General features: G+C 35.5%; 1 protein-coding gene across 1 annotated transcript in view; it reads left to right on the forward strand.

The window, feature by feature from the left end:
• The window catches only part of MUC19 (mucin 19, oligomeric), a 130,252-nt gene that overhangs the window by 74,891 nt on the left and 33,225 nt on the right, over window positions 1-22,136 (forward strand). Inside the window, exons 3-7 of the mRNA XM_078150132.1 lie at window positions 8,290-8,337; window positions 12,137-12,365; window positions 13,452-13,569; window positions 14,758-14,818; window positions 15,681-15,778. Of these exons, the coding sequence (XP_078006258.1) occupies window positions 8,290-8,337; window positions 12,137-12,365; window positions 13,452-13,569; window positions 14,758-14,818; window positions 15,681-15,778 (554 nt within the window). The remainder of the gene's footprint in view (window positions 1-8,289; window positions 8,338-12,136; window positions 12,366-13,451; window positions 13,570-14,757; window positions 14,819-15,680; window positions 15,779-22,136) is intronic.

A 22,136-nucleotide genomic window follows, 5' to 3' on the forward strand; every position in this document is an offset into this window, starting at 1 on the left:
AGTTCATCCATTCACATTCACAGTTATGATTACTGATTGTGTCTTTCCATCCCCTTTTCCCTCCTGTTTATGCTTTTCTCTCTCCTTTCTCCCTTTCCCTGCTCACTACTTTTGCTTTTGACCACTGTCTCCTTCAATCTGCTCTCCCTTCTACCAGCCCCCTCCCTTTTCTTCCCCTTTACCCTTACTGCTTCTTCCCTCTTTTCTATTCCACCTTCCTTTTCTTTGCAGGGTAAATTAGATTTCTATTCCTGAGTATTTTATTCCTTCTTTGAGCCAAATCTGATGAGTTAGGTTCAAACATGCTCATCTCCCTCCCTTCTTTTTGTCTACTGTAATAGGTCTTTGCATCTCTTCATGTCATGTAATTTATCCTTTCCTGCCTCTTCCTTTCCTCTTCTCCCAGCACAATACTTTTTTACTACTTGGATTTTTTTTTACCATCACGTCAAAGTTAACTTATATGCTAGCCCTCTGTCTATGTATACCCCTTCTAAGTGTTGTGATAAAGATACAGTTCTCAAAAGTAACAAGCATCATATTTGCTTGAAGGGGTGTAAACAGTTTGCCCTTATTGAATAAAGTGGTTTTTTTTCTTTCCTTTTTCCTTTTTTTGGGGGGGCAATAGGGGTTAAGTGACTTACCCAGGGTCACACAGCTAGTAAGTGTTATATATATGAGGCTGGATTTGAACTCAGGTCCTCCTGAATCCAGGACTGGTGCTGTATCCACTGTACCACCTAGCTGCCCCCTCCTTTTTACCTTTTGATGCCTCTCTTGAGTCTTGTATTTGAAGATCAAATTTTCTATTGAGCTCTGGTCTTTTCTTCAGGAAGATCTGAAAATCCCCTATGTCATTGAATATCAATCTCCTTCCCTGAAAGATTATGCTCAATTTGGCTGTGTAGTTGATCCTTGGTTGTAATCCAAGTTCCTTTGCCTTACAGAATTTCATAATCCAAGTCCTTTGATCTTTTAATGCAGAAGCTGCAAAATCCTTTATAATCTAGAGTGTTGTTCCATGATATTTGAATTATTTCTTTCTGGCTGTTTGTAGCATTTTCTACTTGACTTGATAATTCTGGAATTTGGCTACAATATTCCTTGGCATTTTCAATTTGGGATCTCTTTCAGAAGGTGATTGGCGGATTCTTTTGATGACTATTTTACCTTCTGGTTCTAGGACCTTAGGGGAGTTTTCCTTGATGATTTCTTGAAAGATACTGTCCTGGCTCTTTTTTTGATCATGGCTTTCAGATAGACCAATAATTCTAAAATTATCTCTCCTGGATCCTTTTTCCAGGTCAGTTGTTTTTCTAATGAGGTATTTTATGTTTTCAGTTTTTTCATTCTTTTGAGTTTGTTTGACTGATTCTTGATGTCTCATAGAGTCATTAGCTTCAACTTAATTCCAATTTTTAACAAATTATTTTCTTCAGTTAGCTTTTGTACCTCCTTTTCCATTTGGTCCATTTTACTTTTTAAGGAGTTCACTTCAGTGAGCTTTTGTGCCTCCTTTTCCATTTTGCCCAATTCTACTTTTTAGGAAGTTTTCTTCAGTGTACTTCCCCTCCTCTCCACACACCGCCCCAGCCCCACCCCCACCCTGCCATTTGGCCAATTTTACTTTTTAAGGACTTGTTTTCTACAGTCAATTTTTGTCCTTCCTTTTCCACGTTATTGACTCTCTCTTGCATAACTCTCATTTCTTTTCCCAATTTTTCCTCTCTCTCATTTGACTTTTTAAATCCTTTTTGAGGTCTTCCAAGAAGGCATTTTTTGGACTTGAGACCAGTTCATATTTCCCTTTTAGGTTTTGGATGTGGGTATATTGACAATGTTGTCCTCTTCTGAATTTATGTTTTGATTGTCCCTGTCCCAAATCTAAGATTCTATGGTCATTGTCCCTTTCTGCTCTTTGCTCATGATTTTTACCATTTTCCTGGCTTTTAAAGTTGAGCTCTCCTGCCGGGGCACAGGGGGCACTGACCCAAACTTTTTGTGCTGGGGGTCAGGGATGTGGTCACTGGCTTTGTGTTTTGAGGCCTCAAGTGCGCAAGCTGGAGGCTGTAGGGGTTTATCAGTGCTGAGCTGAGGTCAGCGACACTGAAGCTCCTGGGTTGGGGGGTGGTGTCTGGCCCCTGGAGGATGCCTACTTACCTGGGCTGCTCTGAAGCACCAGAAATTGATGGTTGGAGGATTGGTTGGAGTCTGCTGCTGGAGGATGCCTGCCTGCCTGGAGTTGTGCTTCCTAGAGTTGTGCTGAAGCACAGGGAGGTTTGGCTGTTGGAATGTATTGGTTCTCTTGACTCTGTCAAGACACTTGAGGGGTCCTGGTGTGTTGATGCTTACCTGCTCCACCACTCTAGGGCTCAGGATCTCCCACTGGTTTGCCGAGGTGGGGCTTGCCGCTGGCTTGCTGGGACATCTCCCATCCTATACTGCTCCCTCTCCACAAAGCGATAGAGACCTTTCCCATTAATCCTCCATGCTTCCTCAGCTAAAGGACTTCTGTACTCTGTCTTTCTTCTGGCTCAGCTGTTTCAAGGTTTTTCCTGGGGCAATATTTTCTGGATTCTGTTGATTTACTTCTTACTCCACCATCTTGGCTCCTGAAGTCACTTTAATTTCTTGATCTGAAAACTGCCTATTCATATCCTTTGATCACATGTGGAATGGCTTGTGTTATAAATTTGGCTCACTTCTCTATATATTTGAGAAAAGAGGCCTTTATCAGATATACTTGTCATAAAGATTGTTTCCCAGCTTTCTGCTTTCCTTCTAATCTTGGTTGCATTGGTTTTGTTTGGGCAAAAACAATTTAATTTAATAAGAACAAATTTATCTACTTTACATTTTGTAATGCTCTCTATTTCTTCTTTGGTCATGTATTCTTCCCTTCTCCATAGATCTGACAGGCAGACTATTTTTTGCTCTTCTAATTTGCTTGTGGCATCATGTACCCATTTTGACCTTATCTTGATATACAGTTTGAGATGTTGGTCTATACCTAGTTCATGACATATTGTTTTCCAGTTTTCCCACAAGTTTTTGTTAAATAATAAGTTTTTATACCAGAGTCTGGAACCTTTGGGTTTATCAAACACTAGGTTATTATGGCCATTTACTAATCTATTCCACTGATCCACCACTCTCTTTCTTGGCCAGTACTGGATAGTTTTGATATTTGCTGCTTTATAATATAATTTGATATCTGGTATTGCTAGTATTGCAAAAATTCCTTTGAATTTTTTTTCATTGATTCCCTAGATATTCCTGACCTTTTGTTCTTCCAGATTATTTTTATTGTTATTTTTTTCCTAGCTCTATCAGATTTTTTTGATAGTTTGATTGGTATGGCATTGAATAAGTAAATTAATTTAGGCAGAATTGTTATTTTTATTGTATGGGCTCAACCTACCCATGAGCAATTGATATTGTTACAATTATTTAAATCTGACTTTATTTGTGTGAAAAGTGTTTTGTAATTATATTTATATAGTTCCTACATTTGTCTTGGCCGTAGACTCCCAAGTATTTTATACTGTCTACAGTTATTTTAAATGGAATTTCTCTTTCTAATTCTTGCTGTTGGGCTTTGTTGGTCATGTACTGATGATTTATGTGGATTTGTCTTTTACCTTGCAACTTTGCTAAATTTGTTAATTATTTTCAAGTGGTTTTTTGGTTGATTTTCTAGGATTCTCTAAGTATACCATCATATCATCAGTAAAGGGTGATAGTTTTCAATGCCTATTCTAATTTCTTACATTAATTTCTCTTACTGCTATAGCTAACATTTCTAATACTATATTGAATAACATTGGTGATAATGGGCATCTGTGCTTTACCACTGGTCTTATTGGGAAGGTTTCTAGCTTATCCCCATTACAGATACTTGCCGATAGTTTTAGATAGATCCTGCTTATCATGTTAATGTAAGCTTTATTTATTCCTATGCTTTCTAGTGTTTTTAAGAGGAATGGGTGTTGTATTTTATCAAAAGCTTTTTTAGCATCTATTGAGATAATTTTATGACTTCTGTTGGTTTTGTTGTTGATAAGGTCAATTATGTTGATTGTTTTCCTAATATTGAATCAACCCTGAATTCCTAGTATTAAACCACCTGGTTGTAGTGTATAATCCTTGAAATAAATATTTCAATAATCTCCTTGCTAGTATTCTATTTAAAATTTTTGCATCAATATTCATTAGGGAAATTGATCTATAGATTTCTTTCTCTGTTTTAATTTTTCCTGGTTTAAGTATTGTAACCATATTTGTTTTATAAAAGGCATTTGGTAGGACTCTTTCTTCAACTATTTTTCCAAATCATTTATGTAGTATTGGAATTAATTGTTCTTTAAATGTTTGTTCATTAACGGCTTGGTCAATTTCTTTTTCTAAGATGGGGTTATTTAGGCATTCTATTTCCTCATCTGTTAATCACAAAAAGAGCTTCTATAAACATTTTTGTACATGTTGGTCCTTTTCTCATTTGTATGATCTCTTTGGGATACAGACCTAGAAGTGCTATTGCTGGGTCAAGGGGTATGCACAGTGTTATAGCCCTTTGGACATAGTTCCAAATTGCTCTCCAAAATGGTTGGCTCAGTTCACAACTGCACCACAATGCATCAGTGTCCTGTTTTGTCATGTTAGCCAATCTGATAGGTGTGATGTGGTAGCTAAAAGTTATTTTGATTTGCATTTCTCTAATCAATAGTGATTTAGGGCATTTTTTCACATGACTATAGATGGCTTAAATTTCTCCATCTGAAAACTGCCTGTTCATATCCTTTGACCATTTATCAATTGGGGAATGACTTGTATTCTTATCAATTTGACTCAGCTCCATATATATTGTAGAAACGAGGCCTTTATCAGAGACACTGGTTGTAAAAATTCCTTCCTAGTTTTCTGCTTCCCTCCTAATCTTGGTTTCATTGGCTTTGTTTGTGCAAAAACTTTTCAATTTAATGTAATCAAAATCATCCATTTTGCATTTCATAATGTTGTCTATCTCTTGTTTGGTCATAAATTCTTCTGTTCTTCATAAATCTGATAGGCAAACTGTTCCTTGCTCTTCTAGTTTGCTTATAGTATCAGCCTTTATATCTAAATCATGTACTCATTTTGACTTTATTTTGGTATATGATGTAAGATGTTGGTCTATGCCTAGTTTCTGCCATATTATTTCCCAATTATCCCAGCAGTTTTTGTCAAATAGTGAGTTCTTATCCCAGAAGCTGAAGTCTTTGGCTTTATCAAACAATAGATTAATACAGTGATTGACTATTGTGTCTTGTATACCTAACCTATTCCACTGATCACCTTTTTCATTTTTGACACAGATATTCAGTTTTCTTTCTTTTTTTTTAAATCAAATTAAGCAATGGTTTATCTTTTTTTTTTTATAAAACCAATTCCTAGTTTTATTTATTAGTTCAATAGTTTTCTTACTTTCAATTTATTTGGTTTTCAGTATTTCTAATTTGGTGTTCAATTGGGGAGTTTAAATTTGTTCTTTTTCTAGTTTTTTTAGTTGCAAGCCTAGTTCATTGATCTGCTCTTTCTCTATTTGGTTAATGTAAGAATTTAGAGCAATGAATTTTCCCCTAAGTACTGCTTCGGTTGCATCCCATAAAGTTTGGTGTGTTATCTCATTGTTGTCATTCTCTTTAATGAAATTGTTGATTATTTCTATGATTTGTTCTTTAACCCACTTATTCTTTAGGATTTTAATTCATCTTTCCACTCCCCTTTGTTGAATGTAATTTTTGTTGCATTATGTTCCCAAAAGGAGACATTTTATATTTCTGCCTTTTTACATTTGATTTTGAGGTTTTTAATGCCATTAATGCATGATCAATTTTTGTGTAGGTGCCACTTGCTGCTGAGAATAAGGTATATTCCTTTCTATTCCCACTCGATTTTCTCCAAAGACCTCTCATATCTAACTTTTCTAATATGCTATTCACCTCTTCACTTTCTTTCTTGTTTATTCTGTAATTAGATTTATCTAGTCTTGAGAAGGGACAGTTGTAGTCTCCCACTAGTATAGTTTTGCTCTCTATTTTTCCTGTAAATCACTTAACTTCTTATTTAAGAATTTGGAGGTTATACCTCTTGGTGTATATATGTTTCGTGTTGATATTATTACTTTTTAGCAAAATGTCATTTTGTTCCCTTTCTCTTTTAATCAGATTTATTTTTGCTTTTACTTTGTCTGAGGTCAGGACTGCCACACTTGCTATTTAATTTTTTTTTTACTGCAATTGAAGCATAATAGATTCTGCTCCACCCTCCCCTTACCTTTATTCTGGATGTATCACTCTACATCAAATATACTTTTTGTAAACAACGTATTGTAGGATTCTGGTTTTTGATCCACTCTGGTATCTGCTTCCATTTTATGGGAGTGTTCATCTCATTCACATTCACAGTTATGACTGGTAACTGTGCTTTTCCCTCCATCATATTTTTCTACATTTGTCCTCTCTTTCCTTTCACACTTTCCTTCCTCAGCAATGTTTTGCTTCACTCTACTCCCTCCCCAATATGCCCTCCTTTTTGTCAGCCTCTCCCACCTTCTTACTTAATTTCTTCCCCTACTACTTTCTTGTCAGGTAAGATAGATTTCTATATTCAACTGGCCCTCTTTGAGCCAATTCTGATAAAACTAAGGTTGAAGCAAGGCCCACTGCCCACCCTTTCATCTTCCCCTTAACTGTAATAATTCTTTTGCCCCTTTTATGTGAAATAATTTACCCCATTTTACCTCTCCCTTCCTTCTGCACCCAGTGTACTCTTTTTTTTCATTCCTTAATTAATTATTTTATGTCATTTCTTCAAATTCACCTTATACACATACCCCCTGTTTATGTATATTCCTTCTATCTGTGTTATTAGTGACACAATTCTTAAGAATTGTAAGTATCATGTACCCATGTAGGAATGCAAGCATTTTGCCCCTGTCAAATTCCTTATGCTTTCTTTTTCCTTTTTTACCTTTTTATGCTTCTCTTCAGTTTCGATATTAGAGATCAAGTTTTGGTTTTGTTTTTGTTTTTGTTTTTTTTAGCTCTGGCTTTCTCCTTATGAAAGCTTGAAATCCTTCTATTTCACTGAATGACTATTTTTTTCCCCTTGAACTCAATTTTGCTGGGTGGCGATTCTTGGTTGTAGTCCTAGCTCCTTTCCCTTCTGTAATATCATATTCCATGCCCTCTGATTCTTTAGTGCTACAGCTGCTAAGTCTTATGTAATCCTGATTGTGGCTCCCCAATATTTGAATTTTTTCTTTCTGGCCACTTGAAATATTTTTCTTTAATCAGATCATTCTGAAATTTTGCTATAATGTTTCGTGAAGTTTTCATTTTGAGATCTCTTTCAGGAGGTGACTGATGGATTCTTTAAATGTCTATTTTGTTCTCTGGTTCCAGGACATCAGGGCAATTTTCCTCAATATTTTCTTGAGAGATACTGTCTAGGTTGGAGAAATTAATTTGGTGCAAATCTTTCTAGGAATAGATTGTGTATAGCATGAGTACTTCTGCTGATTATCTTCATTCTCTTTTGTATGGCTCTACATCTGATCTCTGTGCACTAAGTATTTGTATATTTAAAAGTAATTATCCAAATTCCTTACATTCCATAACATCTTATATATTTTATGTTATTTATGATATGCATTTCGTCTAGTATCTCATGTGGAGGCATTTCATCAGGCATGAGATACAGGCATGAGGTACTTACATAACTTTGGAGTTATGTAAGTGTATCTTGTGGAAGTGTAGCCAGCTTGCAGTCTAGAGGCAGATTTCAATCTATCCCCATTGCAGGTTTTAGTTTGTGAACTGGTTTTTAAATACCTAAAACTACAGTATCTAGCTTCAAAGCATCTGAAGGCATTCACATCAAAAGATTTTATTTTAAAATATCTGTTGTCACTGGTTAAGTTATCATCCAGTTCTTTGTTTTAGTGTCTTGGATATGGAACCAAAAGACCTGCCTCCTTCCATTTGATCTGAGACTTTTATAACTATAGTAAATGAATTCCTTGGAAGCATACATATTGGGAATGTATTTGATGGTATTGGATCTATTGTTAATTTTTCAGGTATTTTGAATTAGTCTTTTTGTCATGTTACTAAAAGAAAATGTTTTCATTTGATAATGTTCTGATATTTTTCTTTTTTTATCTTTCAGGTATTTTGAATTAGTTTTTTGTCATGTTACTAAAAGAAAATGTTTTCATTTGATAATGTTCTGATTTTTTTTTTTTAGCGTCTATAAGTACACCTGATTATTCGACAGTTGGATACAATGAATCAGGTATTTCAATATGATTTGGATAACCAGGAAGAAGTTTTTGGTTTACTTTGAAACTTTTACTTAAGAATGTGGTCATTGTCTTTGTAAATATTCCTAATTTTTTATTGCAAATGGAGGCTGACTAGCTCTCTAAGGAATTTAAATCCCTCTTTCCCCAAAGGAGGAAAACACCCAGAGAATGCAAAGGCTAGTTCTGTGAGATACAAATCTCTCTTTTCCCCAAAGGAAGGAAAACCAGAGAAAGTTGATGCCAGTGAAATAAAAGATCTTTACTAAGCAGGGAAATAAAACATGTTAATGGGAGCACTTAGCCTTATGTTGAACAGTTCAACTAAGCAAAGGATGATGATGGTATATATACTTTTCAAACAAAAGAACACTGGGAATTGGGGAAAAGGTGGGAATTGGGCTGGTCCTACAAAAGAATTGGTTGGAAAGCTCCATTCTCAAGGGGAAGGGGAAATCCAGGAAACAGGTAGAGTGAGGAATTCAAGGTGTCAGAGCTGTGGCCTTCTGACATATAAACAGTCCAAGGCTTAGTACAAACAATAAAATAAGGGGATGTCTCCAAAAACCATAAAAACAGGATGTTTCTAAGAGCCCCATAAACAATAAGTAGGAGAGTCTCTGAAAATAAGGATGTCTTTTGAAGGTCCATAAACTGGAAAATGACTCAGGGTCTGCTCCAAGGTGACTATGAGCTTAATTGGCTTCAGAGTTGCTGATTTTCTGCCTGTTCAGCTGTGTTTACTCTGAATCACTGCGAAGGATTGTTGGTATATCAAGCTGCTTTGTATCCTGATTGGTCAAATCAGTCCTGTACAACTCTTCTTGGTTACCTGGATAATTGAGGAACAATTGGGAGCACAAGGCAATCAAGACAGTTACTGTATCCATTTTCACAGTACAATGTGAATTTTGAATTTTATAGAATCAAGTTTTAGAAAAGCAATTTAAGTATTTTAAACTTTGCGTGAGCCATAGTAAAAGCTAAATTATGTTTAGTTTTTATTAACTTTAAATTGGAAGTAGAAGAAAACCTATTTTAGATACATCATTAAAAAAACAACCTTTGAGACATATCTAAATTCTTCAAGATCCCCTCTACTACCAGTCTTATAGCCCATAAAATTATTAGCTTTTCCCAGAAATCTTCCATAGAATGCAGTGTAATATAATACAGAGGTTTTTCTAAAATGAATAAGAGCTAAGTTCAAGTCTCACCTCTCATATACTTTTTGTTGTATCCCCAGGGTACATAGTGGGTGTTTAATTCTTGTTGATTAATAGATTTACTATGTTACCTTAGGCAAGTCACTAAACCTCCTAGTTCTCTAGGTAACTAAGACTTTCATTTGCAAAGAAGTTAACAACCTATAATGATAAAAGCTTCTTTACCTGCCAGTGAAATTATGGGCCAAGTTCTTATCCCTCTTCCTCCATACTTTCTCAACATAGCTCATTGTTTTAGTGAAGATAAATTTGCTGTATGTAAGAAAGAAATGGGGTAATTGCATTATATTTATTTGTATTATATATGTTTTTATATTACATATGTATTTATATTAAAATGTTTATGCCACCAAGCCTGATTGTTTCAGAATATGGACTTGAGTACACATAGTAATTTGAAGCTTCCAGAGGATACTGAGAAAAATTTGGTTCTCAGAAACTTAAGGATTTATGGTATATATTATCAAGCTTAATATGTGTTTTCCAGAGAACTGATTCTCTTGGTTATTAGTTAATAGAAACTAATCAATGAAATATCCTCCCTAAGGCCTGTACTGGGAATGGTGCTGGTATGAAAATATAATAGGCTGAGTATATAAAAATGTAACAAATAATATATAAAAATAAAACAGGCTGAGTGTTCATTTTTAAGAGAACAATATTGCTTAATAGTAGGTAAGACATTTCAGCCATCACACACGCCCTTAAATGAATGGACTCATTGAATGGGGGTATGCCAAGGAATTGCATAGTGAAGGGGGTTACTTTCCACCTGGCAGAGGTAACTCCAGCAATCACACATACTATGGAAATAAGATAATTTTAGACCTTGTCTTTGCACCTCTAAAGGTTCTGTATTTAAAATAAAGGAACTCCTCATTATCTTATCATGTAGCATTTTTACTAACCATACAAATCTGCCTTGCATTTAAAAGAAAATTACTTGTTGTGGAAATTAAACTATGCCTTCTTTTGCATTGAATAGAAAAAGGATTCCATATTCCAGAAGCAATGCCAAAATATTCTGAAACAAGTGTTATTGTAGGTAAGGAATAATGTGATTAAATTACTGTACTGCTTTCAAGCAAGTTCTTTGTGCCTCCAATGATATTAAAACAATCATGTTGAAACTACTTTTAAAATTCAGTAAGCATATGAGTTGTTTTCCTATGGTCAATCTGATTAACATTTTGTGGAACTTCTGATTTTTTTAACTAAATTAACTGGTGGGTTTTGTGTGATGTAATGTATTAAACTAGAGTGCACCTAACTGAACACTGTAGAGGAAAACAGTATAGTATACCTGGATTTGAATCCTGTCTGTAGTCTGTACTTCAGTTTCCTCATCTGGAAAAAGGTATGGGGTAGGGGGAGAGTTGTACTAATTGACCTTTAAAACCCATTCTTACTCTAAATCTATGATACTGTGGCTTGTATTGATTGCTTCACCATTTTTCAGGGGGCAGCTTATGTTTAAAAACCTTTTGTATTTTTTTCAAATTGGGAACGTATTTAACCTATTATATAAAGTTAGAAAAGCCAATAAAATGTTTGCTCTATATATTTATTAATTTGCCTACCTACATATCTGTCTATCTATCTATCTATCTATCTATCTATCTATCTATCTATCTATCTATCTGTCTGTCTGTCTGTCTATCATCTGTAGGTCTTCTTAACCTGTGCAAGCTCAAAGTAGCCTGCTTGGCCAATCACAGGCTGATCCTACTCTTGATTAGTACAGAACTTGCTTCTTTCTCAAAATTAGCGGGCTTTTCCCTCTTAAGTACCTTCCCACACCAGACTCTGGGGGCTCACCATATCGGTGCCATACTTAGTTCGGACATCTGATTTACTCAGCCTACTGGAGCTCAGATTGATCCCCTTGCTTCACTATTCCCTAGTACCAGAGATCAGAGATGTCGTCCTATGCTTTTTAATGGATGTTGTTATTAAATTTTTTTTATAAAATCATAAATGAGAATTATTCAAATTGTAGAAATCCCTTTCTCTTTCAAGAAGGATCATACTTTTCTGTGTCAGATGAGATTATAAATAATCTTTTGTTCACATCTAGGACAAAAGAATTTTATTTTGCCTGTAACTGTCCTACCAAGACATAGATGGACAGTGAAATGAATTGTGAAAGACATCTTTTATAAATTCTCAGGGGAAATGATTACCAGATGTGATCCAAATATATGCAATGATTTTCAAACTTTGAAAACTATCTATGCCAGGCAAAGAAGAAAGAGTAAAATCTATTTTCCATTTTCCTAGGGGCAAAGGATTGTTTTCCATTGTTAATATCTGTATTAAATAAATTTGAAAGAATCAAGGAAATATTTTCCTTCCACCTTAATGCTTAATGGAGAGGATTTAAGCTGTAGTGAAGCTTATCATAATATCTTTATAATTACAATAAATGAAATCGATATACATGACAATTCTTTTTATAAATTTCAGTAATTCTTATTACTCCATGAGGAATCTTTGAAGTTTCATCAGTAGAAGAATAAGTCATTATCTACTGTGCAATAATTAATACACTTCTGACATGTTTTAGGTGAATCTTCCACATGGGGCAAAGGAGCATATAAAGACTTTAATGGTAGAATCTTTTCCTTTGAGTCTTCATGCACATATACCTTCTGTCGTCACTGTGTTGAATCTGGAAGTTATTTTAACATCGAAATAAAACGAAATAATCAGAGTGATATTGAAAAAATAACAGTCCTAATTGATGGAAATTATATCTCTATTAGTGGAAAAACAATCCTGGTTAATGAAGAAAGGTAAATACATCTAGGAAAAAAGTGTTTTTTGTTTTACAAGGGAGGGCTTTTATGAGAAAGTTTAATGGATAAAGAAATGCTTAAAAGATAAATGTTTAAAAGATAAAGGAGTATTTAAAAGATAAAGGAATATTTAAAAAGAACATCAATAAAATTTATTTTAAAGTACAAAGAAGAAAAAGAGTTAAGAAAAGAATATGAATAGAACACTTTTGTTACTATTTTGTTAGGATTATATATTTGGAAGAATATGTATATGTTACATACATATATATTGGAATAATATAAGATATATTACATTGTAACATATATACACACATGTTGCATATTTTAAAAAGATGCATGTGTACATGCATATATGTATGCATGTATATATGTGTGTGTGTTTATATATACATACACACACACACATATATATGTAGGTGTGTGTGTGTGTGTGTGTATATATATGTATGTATGTATGTATGTATGTATCTATCAGGTTTGTGAAGTGCTTTGCAAATATCTCTTTTATTCTCACAACCTTGGCAGGGTAGGTGTTATTATTTTACATTTTAAAATATGTTCATCATAAAATTGGAAAACATAATTTTATTAATACGTAAGTTGTCATGCTACTTTATGACCAGGTATATCTACAAAGTTATGCCAAAGTGACCATTCTTGATGTTTTTATATGCAGTAATTCAATGATCTAGATGTTTCCAAGTGTTTTACATTCCTGGATGTTTGAGTGCATTTTTCACTTTCTAATTCCGAAATTTTAGCTCTGTGTACTCAAAATCCATTGAGCTTAAGGACTTTCCATAACCTTAAAATTATAGACCATTGAAAACTATGGTCCATTAGTCACATTGTTTCTAGAAGAAATAATGAAAGAATACTTCACAAGTAATAAAACAGCATTTATTGCTGGATACTGAGAGGGGTAAAAGAGTGAAGAGTGAAAGATAATAAGGAATTTAGGAAGGTTTAAATGGAAAAATATTGAGTTCAGCTTTGGACATGTTGAGGTTGAGATGAATTTTATTTAGAAAATGAATTGTTTAGTATCTTCTATTTAACAAGTAGTACTGCTTTTTACAGTGTATATGTTCCATTTGATAACAAGTTGATTCACATAAAGCATTATGGAGACTATATTAAGCTGGAAAGCCGCAGAGGAATCCTATTTTTAATGTGGAACACAAAGGATAAATTGTCAGTAAGTTCATCTCTGGTTTAATTCTATAACCTTGTTATCAGGGAAACTTTAGAATGTAAATAAATTATACACACACACACACACACACACACATACACACACACATCCATTTTCCTTCTATTTCTGTGGTTAACTATAAGATAACCAGCAGACCTAAATGACAAAGGTATAAAATGTGCTCAAAATAAATGCAGTTTCCAACATCAAAAAATGTTTATTTTGCTAGTATTTGCCTGCACATAATTACAAAGTGTTTATCACTTCGTTACTGACCCTCAAACAAAAATAAGTTGGGAAGAAAACGACCCATAGGAATGTAGAATCAGAGACATCTAGATCTAGAATAAATGAAGCCATTTATCATTTGCTTATTATGTGCCAGACACATAATAAGTTAAGTGCTAGGAGATACAAAGACATACAAAAAGAGGACTTTAGAGATCACTTAACCTGGAGCCTTCATTTGCTGGTCAGGTAGAGATCTGTGATTTTCTTTAAATAAATCAGCTTGGAGCAAACTCCCTCTAAGATTGCAATATAAGTAAATATTCTTCAACTTCAATGAAGAGTGACCTGGGGCACTGAGAGATTAGTTGCATTGTCTAGGGTCGCACAGCTATAATGGGTCAGAGGTTGTCAGAGGCCTATCCATGTACATCTATGATTTAACACTGCTTCATTTTACAGTTGAGGAAACTTAGGACAAAGAAGTTCAGTGATTTTGCTGGTGTTACACAGTTACTTTGTGGCAGGGCAGGGATTAGATGACAATATTCTGGCCCTAAATCTAGAGCTCTTTCCATAATAACTGTAATTGACATTAAACATTCACTAGAAAATCTGGATTTTAGCAATAAACACCGATTTTTATTATCTAATGTATAATGTATTTTCAACAATTTTATTATTTAAAAATGATTTGCATATGTCTTCAGGAAATATTAGTGGAAATGTGCGATCTTAGTCATTAATGACCAAGTTCCCATTCTAACAATTATGTTTGGGTCCATTTGAATGGACCTGAAGGTCCGCTTTTGGTTGTCTTACTTTGGGGCTAGAAATATCCACTTTGGGGTCTACTTTTCCCTATTTGATTGACCTGGAATTTACTCAAAACAATGACCTTACAATTTGTGTATATTGTGCTTTATGAGGCATTTTAAATGTAAATGCAATTTTCTTTTATAGCTTACCCTTCACAAACCGTATTCCACCTGTGGTCTCTGTGGAAAACTAAGTGATGTTCCTGGTAAGATCATATGAATATTCTAGGTTTTGTTAAAGTTTGAGCAAAATTTTGTTTGTCCTTTATTCTCAAAGAGGACCAATAATGTCAAGAGGGTGATGTCTTGACTTGCAAATGAACTGGATTTAAGTGAGGCAGAGCTGTGCAAAGTCATCAGCCTCTCTCCTCCAGAATCACTGGAGTCAGACATAGGTCAGGATGACTGGCAATGGCCCAGATGCAGTGGGAGGCCCTAGCCTTTTTAAGTTAAAGTCTTTCCCAGCACTCAGTTTGTCTGAGGCAACACCTAAAGGCTAGGTAAGAATTGAGGCAAAAAATGGCTTAGTTTGCCTCCTCAAAAGAATGAATCTGGAAAGAGAAGACCCTCAGAGTTTCTGGCCAGAACAGAAGCAATTGCTACTTCCACTTACACTGAGCCATTAAAACCCAAACAATAAGCAAGTGAGGCTTGGAAGCTGTGACTTATTGTTGGCCAATCAGTGAGAACCAGAGTGATTTGGATTTAAAGGCATAGTCAAGTAGCTACATTTAGATTCCAATGGGCTTTATCAAAGTCTGGTTTTCCTGAGTTATATTTTGAGAAATCATAAATGCAAACTACATGAAACAAAATGGTTAATTGTCCCAGTTTTTTGAAAAAAAATTGATAATAGAATAAATGAGTAGGGAAGCACTAACGCAGGTGCAAGCCTATCAATCGGCAAGCCTCTATTAAGCATCAACTGTATTCCAGGAACTGTGCCGGTGTGAAACAGTTAATACTGAAACTTGTAATTCTTTCTCCATACGACTATATTTAGCTCATGTAAATGTGAAAGCATGTCAGCTATCTCCAAGTAAAAGAATGCTTTAATTTTTTTAAAAGGAGAAGATATTAATGAAACCATTGCCAACAGTAAAATTTCTGATGACTGTCCTAAAGCCTTTGCTAAGCAATATGAAGAATGTGAGGATGGAAGAGAGGTAAGAAAGAATTGTAGAACTGGCCTATTATTACTATGTCCTGAAGTTTCTGTGTAGTGTGTCCAGTGTGCTACTTTCATTTACTTTTTTTTACAGCCATCATTCTATTGTAGGATCTTGGAGGATCATGTGATTTTTAGGGGACCTTAGACAACATATAATCTAACCTCCGAGTTAACTGAGGCGTTACACTGGGGCTATTCACTACGGCAACTCAAATGAGAGAAAGAATTAGTTTATGGAGTTTAAAATAAGGAGACTTAATCAGTTTTTCCAGCTAGCTGACACAGTGGACAGAGAGCTGAGCCTAGAGGCAAGTAGACCTGAGTTCACATCTGGCCTCTGCCACTTACAAGCTTTGTGACTGTGGGTGAGTCACTTAACCTCTGTTTGCCTCAGTTTCCTCACCTGTAAAATGGGGATAATAACAGCATTTACCTAACGTGGTTGTTGTAAGAATGAAATAAAATTACATTTGTAAAATGTTTGCTACTTAGTAGGCATTATATAAATGCTTCTTTGCTCTTTCTCTTTCTCTTATCCTTTTTCAATTTCTTCATTTTGGAGCAAATGCCTTTCCAAATGAGTGATGATATGATAACTTTGCTTCAGAAGAGAAAAGGAAACCCAGAAACATGACTCCTATCAGTCATGGGAGATTTTTCTCAACCCCTTAGCTGCTGTGCCTTCCCATCTGAGATTATTTTCCACCTTTTCTGTGTTTTTTCCACTATTAGAAGGTGAATGGGAATAGGGACTGTCTCTTGCCTTTCTTTGTATCCCATGTACTTAGTACAGTAGTAAGCCTTAGCCTAGCACATAGTAAACACTGATAAACTGATTTTTGGATGTAAAAAAAAATTGATAAATTCTTGTTAACTGTCTAATCAGTTAGCCTCTCTTAATCTGTTTCTTCATCTGTAAAATGAAGAAAATAATGGCACCTCCATCAAGAGATTGTGGTGAGAATTAGATGAAATAATATACATAAATTGCTTTTTAAACCTTAAAGTTTTATATAAAGATCAGGTATTGCTATTATTATTAACATCCAAAAATTTTTATAGGCCATTCTTTACCACAGTTGGAGATGGGAATCAGCTACTGTGAGCCTCCAAATCTAAGTCCATGTTGAGGCAATAATACAGTAGTTCTCCAAACTAGGCAATTCCAAGGATGACTACCCGGTTTTCCCTCTTTGTAGTGGAAAAGTGCCATTTTGGACATGGTTTAGAAATTTATCCTACTTTTTAGGAATTTCAGTATGGTGGTTTGTGGGGAGAAAAGTATTTTAAGTTTTATGTTGCTATTTATTTATTTATTTATTTATTTTGGCTAGGTAATGGTGTTAAGTGACTTGCCCAGGGTCACACAGCTAGCAAGTGTCAGGTGTCTGAGCCGGATTTGAACTTAGGTGCTCCTGAATCCAAGGCCGGCACCACCTCGCTGCCCCTTAGTATTTTATTTTTCCACAGTTACATTTGAAAACAATTTTTAACATTTGTTTTGAAAACTTTGAGTTTCAAATTCTCTCCCTTCCTTCCTTCCCACCCCACTTCATTGAGAAGGCAAGCAATTTGATGTAGGTTATACATGTGTAATCATGCAAAACATATCCATAATAGTCATACTGTGAAAGAAAACACAGACAAAAAAACTCAAGAAAAATGAAGTAAAAAAAAATTATGCTTCAATCTGTATTCAGACACCATCAGTTCTTCCTCTGAAGGTGGATAGCATTTTTCATCGTAAGTCCTTCACAGTTGTCTTGGACTGTTGTATTGCTGAGAATAGCTAAGTATCCACAGCTGATCATGTTGCAATATTGCTGTTACTTTGTACACAATATATTTCACTTTGCATTAGTCCGTGCAAGTCTTTCTAGGTTTTTCTGAGAGCAACCTGTTCATCATTTCTTGTAGTACAATAGTATTCCATCATAATCACATACCACAACTTGTGCAATCATTCCCAGTAGATTTCCCCGCAATTTCTAATTCTTTATGCCAAGAAAAAAAAGCTGCTATAAATACTTTTGTACATTTAGGTCATTTTCTTTTTTGTTTTTTTTTTTTATCTCTTTTGGGATTAGAGACCCAGAGTATGTGTGGTTTTATAGCCCTTTGGGCATAGTTCCAAACTACTCTACAAAATGGTTGAATCAGTTCACAACTAAACCAACATTGCATTAGTGTCTCAGTTTTCCCACATTCTCTCCAACATTTATCATTTACCTTTTCTATTCTTAGCCAATCTAATAGGTATGAGGTAATCCCTCAGAATTGTTTTGATTTGCATTACTCCAATTAATAGTGAATATTTTTTCATATGGCTATAGATAGATTTGATTACATCATATAAAAACTGATCATATCTTTTGATCATTTATCAGTTGGGGAATGGCTCTATATGTTTGAGAAATGTGGCCTTTATCAGAGAAACTTGCTTCAAATTTTTTTCAGTTACTTTTGCTAACTATATTTTCTTCCCTCCTATTCCACCCCCATTCATTCTATTCTCTCTCCTTCACCTTGTTCATCCTCAAAAATGTTTTGCTTCTGACTATCCCCTCCATCAATCTCCCCTCCCTTCTATCACCTCCTATTCTTTTATCCCCTTTCCCTCCCACTTTCCTGTAAGGTAAGATAGATTTCTATACCCAATTGCATATGTATGCTATTCTCTCTTTGAGCCAATTCTGATGAGAGTAAGGTTCACTCATTCCCTTCACCTCCCCCTCTTCCCCTTCACTATGAAGGCTTTTTTTCGCCTCTTTTATATGAGATAATTTGCCCCATTCTACTTCTCTTTTCTCTTTCTCCCAGTACATTCCTTTCTCACCCCTTAATTTTATTTTTTAGATATCATCCCTTTATATTCAACTCACGCCTGTGCCTTCAGTCTACGCTAATAATGAGAAAGGTCTAATGAGTTACAAATATCATCTTTCATATAGGAATGTAAACAGTTTAACCTTATTAAGCTCATTGTGATTTCCCTTTCCTGTTTACTTTATGCTTCTCTTGAGTATTGGATTTGAAAGTCAAATTTTCTATTCAGCTCTGGGCTTTTCATCAAGAGTGCTTGAACGTCCTCTACTTCACTGAGTATTCATTTTTCCCCTGTAGGATTATACTCAGTTTTGCTGGGGAAGTGATTCTTGGTTGTAATCCTACCTGCTTTGCCTTCAAGAATGTCATATGCCAAGCACTATGCTCCTTTAACATAGAAGCTGCTAAATCTTGTGTTATCTTGGCTGTGGCTCCACTGTATTTGAATTGTTTCTGGCTGCTTGCAATATTTTCTCTGGAAACTCTGGGAACCTAGGAACTTTGGAATTTGGCTATAGCTTTCATTTTGGAGTTTTCATTTTGGAATTTCTTTCAGGAGATGATGGGTGGATTCTTATGATTCCTATTTTATCTTCTGGTTCTAGAATATCAGGGTAGTTTTCCTTGACAATTTCTTGAAAGATGATGTTTAAGCTCTTTCTTTGGTCATGGCTTTCAGCTAGTCTAATAATTTTTAAATTATCTCTCCTAAATCTATTTTCCAGGTCAGTTGTTTTTCCAATGTGACATTTCACATTGTCTTTCATTTTCTCATTCTTTTGGTTTTATTTATTGTTTCCTGATTTCTCATAAAGTCATTAGCTTCCACTTACTCCATTTAATTTTTAAGGAATTATTTTCTTCAGTGAACCTTTGGACCTCCTTTTCCATTAGGCCGATTCTGCTTCTTAAAGCATCATTCTCCTCATTGGATTTTTGGACCTCTTTTACCATTTTTCCTCATCTGTTTTTAAGGTGTTATTTTCTTTAGTATTTTTTTTGTGTGTCCTTTGCCAAGCTATTGACTCATTTTTCATTATATTCTTGCATCACTCTAATTTCTTTGCCCAATTTTTCTTCTACCTCTCTTACTTGATTTTCAAAATCCTTTTTAGAGCTCTTCCATGGCCTGAGACCAATTCATGTTTTTCTTGGAGGCTTTGGATATAAGACCTTCAATTTTGTTGTCTTCTGAGTGTGTGTTTTGATCTTTCTTGTCACCATAGTAACTTTCTATAGCCAGTCTTTTTCCCTCTGTTTGCTCATTTCCCTAGCTTACAACTTGACTTTTAACTGTTTGTTAAAGTAGGGCTCTGCTTCCAGGGCGGAGGGCCCACTGTCTCAAGCTTCAGGGGTTTTGTGCCACTGTTTTTAGAAATACTTCTAGGGACCTGTAAGTTTTCAGTTCTTCCAAGGTCTAAAAGGAGGTGTTTTCTAGTCTCTTGGCTTGTGCTCTGGTTTGTGAGCAACCATAAGCACCCTTTTCTTCCCTGGAACTGTGACAATGGTCCCCCTTCTCCTATGGCTACAATCTCTGCTATGCTAGTGCTCCTCCTCACCCTAGGACTACCTGCCACCCAGGACTGTGACCTGGATCCAAGTATGGGCAAAGTAATAGAGTCTCGCCTCAGTGCTAGCAAAAAGACTCCAGTAATCTCCTTCTGACCAGTTGTTTGACCCCCTCACTGTCTGTGGGCTAAGAGCCCCAGAAGCAGCCACTGTCACTGCTGATTCAGTCACTCCCAAGGTCTGCTCCTGGTTTTCTGGGCCTGGGGGCTCTACTGGCATGGCCTGTGCTGGACTGTGCTCCAATTTCACCCAGGTGTGACAGTCCTTTCCTGCTGACCTTCTAAGTTGCCTTTGGTGTCTGTGGGTTGAGAGGTCTGGAAACCACCACTGCTGCCACTGATACAGTTGCCCTGAGCCCTGCTGTGGGTTTGCTGGGGCCTGGTCTGTGCTTGTGGGGCCTGCACTGGGCTGTGCTCCTCTCTCACCCTAGTACAATAGACCTTTCCTGCCAATCTTCCAAGTTGTCTTGGGCTGTAAATTTGTTTCACTCCATCTTTTTCTGGGTTCTACTGCTCTAGAATTTGTTTAGAGTCATTTTTAAAGGTATTTGGAGGGTTTTGGCATACAGCCCAGGCAAGTCCCTGCCTTTACTCTGCCATCTTAACTCTGCCCCCTTGCTAGTCATTTCTTATAGCACAATACTATTCAATCACAATATATACAGCAACCGTTTTCAGCCGTTTCCCAATTGATGGGCATCCCCTCAATTCCCAGTTCTTTGCTATCATAAAATGAGCTGCTACAAATATTTGTGTGTATATAGGTGCTTTTACTTTTTATTTTTTTTATCTTTTTGCTGTATAGACCTAATAGTGTTATTGCTGGGTCAAAGGGTATGCATGGTTTTGTAGCCCTCTGGGAATAGCTCCAAATTGCTCTACAAAGTGGTTGAATCAATATAAAACTTCACCAATAGTGTGTTAGTGTCTCCATTTTCCCATATCCCTCCCAACATTTGTCATTTTCCTTTTCTGTCTTATTGGTCAATCTGATAGGTGTGGAGTGGTACCTTAAAGTTATTTTAATTTGCATTTCTCCAATCAATAGTAAGGGCATTTCTTCATATGATTATAGATAGCTTTTAAAACTGCCTGCTCATATCCTTTGACCTTTTCTCAATTGAGTAATGGCTTTTATTTTTATAATTTTGAACCAGTTCTCTATATATTTGAGAAATGAAGCCTTTATCAGAGAAACTTGCTGTAATTTTTTTTCAAAGTCATCATTACTGTGTATTTCCCTCCATCCCATTTCCCCTATATATCCTACTTTCTCTCTCTCCTTTCATCCTGTTCATCCCCCAAAATGTTTTGCTTCTGAGTTTTACCTTCCTCTATCTTCCCTCCCTTCTATTAGCCCCTACTCCTTCTCTTATCCCCATTCCCCTTCTACTTTTCTGTAAAGCAAGCTTGATTTCTTTACCAAACTGAGTAAGTATGTTATTCCGTCTTTGACTCAGTTCTGTTGACCCTCTCATAACTCTCCATTCTTTTCCTCCATTGTAAAAGCTCTTTCACTCCTTTTTAAATGTGAGATAATGTACTCCATTCTACTTCTCCCTTTCCCCTTCTTCCAGTGCATTTCTCTTTCTCACCCCTTAATTTTATTTTTTTAGATAATCATTGCATCATATTCAACTCATACCCATGCCTTCTGTCTATGTGTACTCTAACTCCCGTTATGAGAAAATTCTTAGGAGTTACAAATATTATCTTCCCATGTAGAAATATAAAATTTAACCTTATCGAATCCTTCATTTTTTCTTTTTCCTTTTTTACATTTTGATGCTTCTCTTGAGTTGCATTTGAAAATCAAATTTCTATTCAACTCTGGTCTTTTAATCAGGAATGACTGAAGTCTTCTATTTCATTGAAAATCCATTTTTCCCCTGAAGGATTACACTTAGTTTTGCTAGGTAGGTGATTCTTGGTTGTGATCCTAGCTCTTTTGGCCTCCAG

The sequence above is a fragment of the Phascolarctos cinereus genome, unplaced genomic scaffold (assembly GCF_003287225.1).
Source record: "Phascolarctos cinereus isolate Bilbo 61053 unplaced genomic scaffold, phaCin_HiC Scaffold_1;HRSCAF=81, whole genome shotgun sequence".
Taxonomy (NCBI): domain Eukaryota; kingdom Metazoa; phylum Chordata; class Mammalia; order Diprotodontia; family Phascolarctidae; genus Phascolarctos; species Phascolarctos cinereus.